Source organism: Lepidochelys olivacea (genome assembly GCF_965140295.1).
Source record: "Lepidochelys olivacea isolate rLepOli2 genome assembly, chromosome: 16".
Classification (NCBI taxonomy): Eukaryota; Metazoa; Chordata; order Testudines; family Cheloniidae; genus Lepidochelys; species Lepidochelys olivacea.
Window position 1 is genome coordinate 17,592,975 of NC_140426.1, and position 10,528 is coordinate 17,603,502.

A 10,528-nucleotide genomic window follows, 5' to 3' on the forward strand; every position below is an offset into this window, starting at 1 on the left:
GTGGCTGTTGTTTCTTCATTGGTTTATTAATTAGAGCAGCACAACCACTCGAGTCAGGCTTTGCTTTTATAAGAGATGAAAAAAGTTCATCTTCAATAATAACCAATTCTTCCTGCTAATCTTAAGCCTGCATTTACAGAGTATACATGACAGATAGTAGGTACCAATTGGTGTTTGATGTTAGGATGCCACGCTAAGCTTTGCTGGAACTACTCATGGGCTGAATGCCTGAGCTTTAACACTGCTTTGGGGAAGGAATGAGAACTACAAACCATGTCTGCACCCAGTCAGTACTGAAGTGTCCTCTAAGGTCAGCCTATGCTACATAGAGTGTAGCTTGGCTAGTAACAAAACACCTCAACTAGATGATGGAGCCCCACTGCTGCTTTGTAAGTTGCCCAAGAGAAGCCTAATTTTCCTCAGCCCTGAGTAAAATAGACTTCTTGGCAGTTGTGCCAATGCGAGGTCAGTTTCTTCTCCACAGGTCTGGCATTGCCATGGACAGAAGGGAAAGCTGGGAATCTGACCTGCTTGTTTAAAAACAAGGCTCTTTGCTCCAAGGAAAAAGCACCATGAGCAGAGATAAAGTATCCTATACCCCACTGGGTTTACAGCACATAATGCCATCTAACACCAGGGGCAGGGTCAATAGTCCAGCTCCTTCCTCTCCTCTGTGAGAAGACACATACCTACCTCTTGAATCTGCCCCTAAGCTGCTACGGGCATGTCACAAACCAGTTTGTTAAAAAGATTGGTCTGGAACAGAGGTGGCAATTTCAGACCCCAACCTGGTTAGTGGGGACGGCTGCTGGACTCCAGATGAGATCGTTTGCTAGCTATCAGCATGGTGCTGCCCTCTGCTTGCTCAGGGAACGATCGCTTGTATGTCCGACCATGCCCATTCATCGCCCCTCGCTGCCACTTGCAGATGTCTCCATTCAAAATGTCCTGGATGTGCTGCACAATGAGGTTTATAGCAACTGCAAAAAGAACAGACACCTGCTAAAAAAAAATCGTGGAACAAACAGCCCGGTCTGATTCAGTGTGTGAACCAGCTACTCGTCATTGCAATGCTGCCGCTTGCATTTGGAGCCACTGTAGTACGGTCAAATCCTAACAACATAATGCCAGTCTCTAAAACCTATAGTGCTGGTTCAGAAAAAGTCAGGGATAATCCATATCAGAGTCTATCTACACTTTACAACAGTGTGCAGTAGGAGAATTTGGGGAATCTGACTTCATGTGCAGAATTCAATTAAATGTCCCTTACCCATATTGTCGACTCCACGAGGAATAATCACATCAGCATACTTCTTTGTCTGCAAATAAGAAACAACAGTAGGGCTTGGTGTTTCACAATGATGATTACCACTATCCCCAGATCTGAAAAAGGAGCCCACAGCTGCACTCCTCCATTGTAGTAGTATCTGTAAGTCTGTTTGATCAACTGAATGTTACAGGGGTGACTGCAGTTGGGACTAGTTGCCTCTATACTAAAAGCACTCAAAACATTCCTCTCATACTACTCCAGTGACCTGAGGCTGACGTTACCTTCATTGAGCCTTTTTCAGCATAGCCTGACTCTCTACAACAAAAGCAGGTCAATCCAGTTAGAATTGGTTCTAATCAGAACACTACAAGCTGCCTGTCTCTGATCCGTTTATAACCTCTACTTTTTATAAAAAGGCACTTCCTAGTAGGGATGCTGATTGCACTTATGTTAAAGACCAGACCTCCTGCTAGATCAAAGTAAAAATAGTTATTTTTCATTCTTAAGCATTAACACATTTATTTATAGGGTCACCTAAACTGGCAGCCTCCTTCTCTCCTGTACAGTTACATGCAGGAGGGGAAGGAAGGGAAGCATTGCCCATAGGTCATACTGCAGTGGTCAAAGTCAACAGAAACCAATTTCTATTACATACATGAAAGGCTGGGCATGTCAGCCAGAATACCCATGGCAGTAATCAAAAAAACCATTCATACAGCACTGTAAGTACCCACTGCTTGTAAAGCATCCTGGAAAACAACCATGACATGTCTTTGAGAGGGCAGCTCAGGTGAGAAGCAGGGAGGAGAGATGGCATACAGCCAAAGAGGACATCCTAGGTGCAACAGACCTGTTTTTAAACCATTGAGTCACTCAGCATAACCCCTGTGTTACAAAGATGTGTAAATAGCACAACAGTGCCCACACTTTGGGAAGGTTCCAACACTACAATGCATGGCATGCTGGGTAGGACCTCACATCTGAGCCAAACTTAGCTACACCAAATTGTTGTGTTGTCTGCAATGAAAGGGAGACAGGCTGGAAGGCTCAATAGTTTGTTTAATATCTAGAACTAACTGTCATGGGTTAAACTACTGGGAATTTTATTTTAAATACAATGCAAAGATTTAATCTGATCACTAGGATCTTAAATAAACATTGCTTTTTGCTTCAAGCAGCTATGATTTTATATGGTTTATATCAATCAGCGGGCCTTAGCCCTACTTCTCCAGCTACAGTATAAATAGCTGTCACTGCCTCTCCAGGTCCTTAAAATGTGTCTGATCAAACAAGTGAAAAGCTTGGTACCGGCAAGCAGAACTCCTCAAAGGCAGGTTTGACGAAGGTTGTGTACTGAGTCAGGATCTGCTCTAGGTCCCTCCCACGCTTCATATCTCGAAGAACTGGGGCAGAGGGAAAAACAAGGGGCAGTGAGTTTTAGCGTATTCATAGTGACGACTGCCACAAGGCAAGCAGGGGGCTGATAATGGAGCAGAAGCCCAGGGTATTACCTCTGCGGGACAGCCGGACATCAGAGTCTGTGTCAACGAAGAGTCGGAGATGGAACATGTCCCGAATGTCTTGGTTATAGAATACCAGGATCCCCTCAAAGAGAACCACGTCTGCAGGATAGACCACTGTTGTCTCTGCCAACCTGCCACGGGTATATGGACAAAGTCTCAAACAAATTGCAAAGTGGCTTTCAAACTGAATGCTAACGTGCAATTCCATTCCATTAAACACGGCTAACCCAGTCCCACCTCTTCTTGCTCCCGCCAGCCCTCTGCAACAAGACCACACGCATTCAGCTAGGGTGGGCCAGGGAGACAGGGCAGCCCCCACTGACTCTGCCAAGCACTGTGTGGAAGATGTTAGGAACTGAGACTTACCTGGAATGGGTTACAAAATCATAAGTTGGCACCTCTACAGTTTTTCCCTCCACAATATTTTTCAGGGTTGTGTGCATCAAATCATTATCAAAAGCACCTGCAAGACAAAGGCATAAAGAGACACGGCCCAGGTGTTGTTATGACCAAACTATTGCCAGTCTTTTCTGGTACTGAAGGATTTAAAGTCTACCACCATTCCTCTGTCTGACATTACCAGACCCAGGAAGTAGGGGAGGGAGGATATTCCTGGCTTATTCTTTTCTATCTACAGCAATCCACTCCCTAAGTAATGTTAAAGGAAAACTGCTGCATAATCCCAAAGATATTGTAATCCCTGCATCCAGGGACCAAGTATCTTAGACACAGAAATGAAGACTAATCCAAACAGCCATAAAAGCTACCGTCTGGACTGCCTGGTAGTTTACAGATGGACATGGCAACTACAGCTCAGCAGGCGAAAGGACAAATCGTACATTTTTTGCATTTTATTTCTAGCTAATTCAAAAAAATGTTAAATGAACATAAACCAAAACAGAATTACGGTTTGGAAAGTCTTATAGATTTGTCCTGCCTTTGAAAAGAGTGAGCAGTGCTGCTTAACCTACAGCAGGTGTTCTTCCACTTTTGCCCAGGATGGAGTGCAGGGAATGTCTCCCATTTGCAATCATGTAACACCCCTGGGGCAAGGACAGCTGTTGCTTACATAGAAAATAAATATATTAGGAAAGTATCTGATGTGTTCTTAGCTTTTTTTTAATGCATTTTAGCAGCTGGAAACCAGGAGGTGATCAAGCATCATGTGAGCATTAATGTTCCACAGACCGACAGCATTATGTTAACTCCCACTGCAAAGCAACAGTATGATGGCATCTCACTCCAGCAACAACACAGGCACCACTCACAACATGAGGACACTGTACAGTTAGTTCTAAGAACTCGGTTGGAAATTAATTTTGTTCTTTCTTCCCTATTAACTGCCACTGCCGTTCTCCCTCCCTTTCACGTGGGGTTGATGTACAGGAACCCAAATACCCAGAGTTGGGGGTGTTCAATACTTTCCATGCTGCATGTTCAAAGCTCTTTACAAACAATAATTAAACCGTGCACTAAGTCAGGCTTATGCCCCTTTTCAGATGACTGAAGCATTTAAACTCTTTGGGACAGGGACCATCTATTCCACATTTGTACAGCACCTAGCACAATGGGTCCTGGTCCATGATGGGCTGAGAGGTGCTACAGTAATAAGAAGAGAGCAGTAACTTGCCCAAAGTCACCCAGAAAGGCAGTGGTAAAAGATCCAGGGCCTGTTCCTAGCTCTGAGTCCTAGTGCTGTGCTCTATGCTCCGAACCCTCTCATCGGAGCCTCAGGAAGGCCACCCCTTAGGAACACTGAGATTTCCCACTGGAATAGGTGGGAGGGGCCATCTCATTATGCTTAAAGGAAGCATCAGTTTCTGCTGGCTCTTCTAACTAATGTGCCCAGAGGAAATGCTTTCTCTGTATTCCTTTAGAATTGGCTCCCTCCCGGCACAGCAAATGTCTTGCAATAGGTTGCGGGAAGCTCTGATTCCTGGTGCTACCACACTGGAAAGATCCTCTTCTAAACACCACACAGAGCAGAGCTGTGGCAGAACAGACAGAGACTGGTTAATGAGACTGTAAGCTCCCAGCAGCAGGGACCGGTCTTTTTATTTGCATGGAAAGCACCTCGCACCCCCACCCCCATTGCTCACAGTGAGGAGCTTTGAGGTATTTGCTGAAGCTAAGAGCAGTAGCGATTTTGCTCTTCCAGTCTCCCATCAATGTCCTTCCCTATATACACTTCCTCCTTCCTCAAAGGCAAACATGAAGTGGGGTGGGGAAAGCTTTACCTGGGTGATCAAAGTTGTACTGTCCCTTCAATGCCTTGGCTTTCTGCTCTGCAGTGAGGACCTTGTAGAACCTATCCTGGCTCAGAATGATGAGCTTTCGTTGGTGATGATCCACCTCGTTTTGTCCCAGGAGCTCCATGATCTTCTCACATACTGTGGACTGAGGAACAACAAGCGTCAGTCACAAACAACCACCCTCTGCAGCACCTTCCATCAGGACTTCACCAACATTCAACTTCACAGCAGTCCTGGGAGGTGGTGGGTAAGAACCAGCCTTATTTTATAGTGGACAAAACAAGGCAGAGATTAAGTGGCGCCTACCTCTCCCCTCCCCCCCCCAACACAAGTCAGAGCCAGCACCCAGTCCTGTGCTTTAAACACTTCATTATATCGCCTCTCCTGACTAATTCAAAACCCATCCACCAGGCTGTAGTGAGCTTTAAAGAGGAGAGATGTAGCTACAGCCTGCTGCAAGAAGCAGTCAGGGACATGGGGCAGAAGAATGCATTCAAGGGGGCACAGAGATTATGGAGTGGAACTGAGCTCCCGAGATACAGTTTTAGGTGAACAGAGCCATGGCAGCCGTCTCAAGGAAGGTTGTGTTCACAGATCTAATTCCAGACCTGCCACTCACTGTGCTGGGAAGACTCAATTTAGGTTTTGCTATAGCCTCTAAGTCTGAGCTTCTCTGAGGCTCCTATCCCTGTAGTATTCGAGGTTTCCTAGGTATCCGATACACAATGCTACTTTGTAATGCTAGAGCGCCATCTCTCCAGAAATGCTTTACAAACATTTATTCATCATGTCTGCCTACCTGAGGGCAGGGGAGGCAGGGGGAGAAAGAGATTTGTGAGATATTCCCATTTTACAAATAGCAAACCTGAGGCCCAGAGAGATTAAGTAACCAGCCACGTAAACCAGCAACAGAACATGGACTAGAACCAAGGTGCATCTTAAGAACATAGGAATGGCCACAGACCAATGGACCATCTAGCCCAGTAGCCTGTCTTCTGACAGAGGCCAGCGCCAAGTGCTTCAGAAGTGTGGACAGAGCAATTAGCCATAGATCCATCCCCTCTTGTCCAATCCCAGCTTCTCGCAGTCAGAGGTTTAGGGGCACCCAGAGCATGAGGTTGTGTCCCTTACCATTTGGGCTAATAGCGGTTGATGAATCTACCTGCCCTGAACTTAACTAATGCTTTTTTTAACCCAGTTATACTTTTGACTGGGCACTGTGTGAAGAAGCACTTCCTTATATTTGTTTTGAACCTGCTACATATTAGTTTAATTGGATAACTCCTGGTTCCTTTGTTATGTGAAGTGGTAAATAACACTTCCTTATCACTGTTGATGATTTATTAGACCTCGATCATATCCCCTCTTAACTGTCTCTTTTCCAACAGTTTCAGTCCTCTTTTCTGAACAGGCCGAGCCTTGTACTCTCTCCTGGTATGGAAGCTGTGCCATACCCTTTATCATTTTTGTTTCCCTTCTCTGTACTTTTTCCAATTCTAATATATCTTTTTTGAGATGGGGCAGCCAGAACTGCATACAGTATGCAAGGTGTGGGTGTACCATGGATTTATACAGCGGCAATACGGTATTTTCTATCTTATTATCTAGCCCTGTCCTCAAGGTTCCTAACATTCTGTTTGACTGCCGCTGCACATTGAGCCAGTGTTTTTAGAGAACTATCCCTGTGGTGGTTGTTTCTAGCTTCCAAGGCCCTTTCTCCAACCACTAGATCATTCTGTCAGTCCATTAAAGTTGACATTCCCTCCTTGGCAACTTAGTTTCTCTGGAGAAAGCATGTACTGACAGCCCAACAAAGAAAAGAGCTTGGAATAGGTTGTGTACATTGAAAAGAGCTGGGAAAAGGGTTCTCAGACATAACATTTATAACTGGATCTTGCCCTAACTAAAAGACCGTTTCTCAGAGAGTGGGCACACCACACAGAGTATGGCTGAACTGCAGCTTGGAGCAAGCCTTCGAGCCTGGGGAAACAGACTCTGCAAACAGTCTGCTTAAATTAGTGCGCTAACAAGAGCAGCTCAAGCCAGTGACCTGAGCTCAGACCAGGGGCTTGGACTCAGGCAGCTAGCCTGAGCCACCCTGCGTCTGCCCAGCTGGGCTGGGAGGTTGCTCCCAGCTGCAGTACAGATGTACTCACAGAGGCCAGACAAAACAGTGGCTTTTCCTCAGCTCCATCCCTCGATCAAAGTGGGGGTCACCTGTGGAGTTGGGCTGGGTCAATATTTGTGCTGAGAGCAAAGTGCAGGTTCCGTCTGTTAGGCAATCCTCTACCTTTTACACAAATCATCCTTCCCCAACAAACATCTCTTCTCCCAGGACAAGGTAACTGCAAAATAAAGATTATGCATGGACAAGCAAATCAGAGAGAGAGATTGGTGGGTGTGTGGGAGGCTCATTCGCTAAGGCTTCTGGTTCCAACCCACTTGGGAGTTTGCTGAGCTTGCTATGAGAACTGCACTTCATTTATATCCCTGTTTACCTTCAGCTTTGGTATGTGCTCACTTTTATCATGGTAAATCACTGATGTCAGAAATGTTGCCTCACGCAACTGTGGCAAGAGAGAAGAAAACTGCTGCTGAAGTATGGAAGCCTGTGTCTTTTAAAGCACCTGCCCTTTTCTCATGTCTCATTTTGCCATGAGCTTGAGCCGTTTGTGCTAGCCAGGATCACTCAGATGGTGAAGGGAAGTAGGTGTGACGTTCTGGTCTCTAATAATAATGCTGATGATACTTTGGAACAAATGTACTTTACAAATATCCCAACCTGGTAGATTGGGGAACAGAGATGCGTGAAGTGACTTGCCCAAAGCCACACAAGTTGGTGACAGTGCTGGGGATAGACCCCCCAGGAGGCCTGCTTCTGCCTCTAGAGGCTGATCTATATGCAACCAGAGACGAAAACAACAAACTCCTTTCACTTGGGAGTCTGGGAATCCCACAAATGGCACCCAAACCCTCCCCCAGAAAATCATCACGTCAGGGGTATCCTCCTCGTAGACAGGGACCCACCATGCTGCAAAACTGATGTGGGGCTCCACCAAAAAGACCCTGGCGCTAGACCTTCCCCACCCACTCAGGGGCCTTCACCTGCACAGGTGTCCCCAGCACCGAGACAGTATGCCCCCGTGGGTGGGGAGGACAGCACCCCTAGGGGCGTACCTGGCTATCCCTGGGGAGGGTGCCAAGGGGCTCTGTGGGGCGGAGACTGGGCACCCCCTGCAGTGTTGTATGGACCCGTGGCCCCCGCACAGAGCCCGCAGGCACCATGGTTGAGCTGAGACCGGCCACACTCATCGCACCCATGGGCTCCCGGCCGGGGCGGGCAGGAAACAGGCTGCGCCCTGATCGGGGCCGTTCCTGGGCTCCCCCGCCCCGGCCCCAGCCCAGCCCCGTCCCGGGTTCGGCCCCTACCTTGCCGCTGGCGGTGCCTCCGCTCACCCCGATCAGGAAGGGCCTGGGGTGCGGTCGCTCGGCCTCCCCCCCGCCGAGGCTGCTGCCCGCCGAAGCCATGGCTCGCCAGTCGCCACTGCCCTCGGGGGACTACAACTCCCAGCAGCCACTGCGCCGCGCGGCTCCCTCGCAGAGTCGCCGAGCGGCCGTGAGGCAGGCTGGGAGCTGTAGTCCTTGCGTTCGCAGCATTCAGAGCCTGCGCAGTCGGCTCTGCAGCCCGTGATAAGAGACCAGCTGGACAGGGCTGTGAAAGGAGAGGGACTGAGGGTGTGGGGGTGACCTCTTAACACGGGGAGGGTTACAAAGCAGGGGCGGATGGATCACCACTGCAACGGGCTGGGAGCAGGCCATGGCAATGGTTTTTCAGATGGAAACCGACCCTTTCATAAAATCATTTTCCATGGGAAACCTGCAATTTTGCCAAAAAAAAAAAACACCCCGAATTTTCCGCCCGGAAAATCACGCTGACAACTCCCCCGCTGCCCCAGTGCTCAGCCTCCCCTCCCACCCTAGGCTGACTAGATAGCAAGTGTGAACAATCAGGACGTTGGGTGGGGTGGCTGGGTACTAGGCTCCTCTGTAAGACAAAGCCCCTAATATTGGGACATCTGGTCACCTTACTCCCTCAGCTCCAGCGGCCAGACAGGCAAAGCCTAGGGATGTAGGCTGGAAGGCTCTTGTCAATTGCAGTTTCTCACTGAGAGCAGGCGGGGGCAGCTAGAAAGCTGGAAAACTCCATTTCAATCCTCAAGAAAAGGATTTTTTCTAGATATCTCTTCCTGCAAACAACTGTTGCATTTTTGACTTTTCACCCCCATTCAAGAGAAAACATTTTCAAAAAGGTGAAATTTTTCACAGGGAGGGATTTCCATTTCCCCGGCCAGCTCTAATCAGTACACCAGCATTTAGAGACCAAAGGATCCGCACTGGATTTACCAGGGAAAGGAATTCCATCATGTCTAGTATATGGAAAGGTGGAAGCAGCTGGGAGCTCCCCCTGGGTAGCCTTGAAGGGGTGCACGTACTGTCATGCCACTCACTCCCACGCCTGTACCTTTAACACTACCTTTTGCCCTCCTCCTAAAGAATTATGACAACACCCTACTGCACTTTCAGCAAAAGCACAAGGAAATCCAAGTGCAATGTACTACTGTTATATAACATGTCCTACTTGCATAGCCTACATTTCACCAACGGGCAAAGTACAACTAAAGTCAACGCTCTGTAAAAGCAAAAAGCATTAAGTCAGAGCAGCCCTATTTTCTTTTATCACAACAAGCTGCTTTTATATGTTGAATATTTCATCCAAAATGCTATTCAGCACACGTAATGCTTTGCACTTTGGATGACAGATTGCAGAACAAATGCAAGATGGTGTAAAAAAAGCAGCCACCTTGGATCTGTCATCCAAAAAATGCATGATACTTTGACTTTAACAAAGAAATGCTAATACAGAAATTTTTCCTAACTCTCTTTCTTTGGCTGACTTTCCCTTCTGTGGGCTGGTCAACATTAGAAAATTTGGCAGCAATAAAAGACAGTATCAGCTGGATAATGCAGGTAATACATGGATACAAAGTCCCAATGAAGACATACAGGCTGCACTGATGCAAAGCAGGGTTTAACTCCACTTGATTTTCCAGTAAATAACTGGTGTAAGCCCCACTTTATACAAATGCAGCACGTCTGTATTCAACTGGTATTACTATAGTGCCTAGAAACTCCCGTCATGGACCAGGACCCCATTGTGCTAGGTACTGTACAAATACAGAACAGAAGCATGGTCCCTGCCCCAGAGATCTAAGACAAGATCTACAATCTAAGACAAGAGACAGTAGATGGATACAGACAAAGGGAGAGCGTCAATGCAGTTACACTGTTGTAAATTACATTAATAATAAAGAAGGCTGTAGTTACACCTGTAAACATTTTCAGCAATTCTCCGTATGTAGACAAGAGGCCCTTATTTTCTTCCTGCTTTTGGGGGAAGGAGGTTACAAAAGTCAGGAGTCCAC

General features: G+C 47.2%; 1 protein-coding gene across 1 annotated transcript; it reads right to left on the bottom strand.

The window, feature by feature from the left end:
* Position 1: 1 nt before the first annotated feature.
* Positions 2 to 8,671, bottom strand: UCK1 (uridine-cytidine kinase 1). Its single transcript, XM_084650273.1, has 7 exons — positions 8,475 to 8,671; positions 5,031 to 5,190; positions 3,160 to 3,256; positions 2,782 to 2,924; positions 2,579 to 2,673; positions 1,271 to 1,319; positions 2 to 980 (listed from the first exon to the last, which is right to left on the bottom strand). Exons 1-7 carry the CDS (start codon positions 8,571 to 8,573, stop codon positions 793 to 795), a joined length of 831 nt encoding a protein of 276 aa, XP_084506399.1. The 5' UTR covers positions 8,574 to 8,671; the 3' UTR covers positions 2 to 792.
* Positions 8,672 to 10,528: the final 1,857 nt, after the last annotated feature.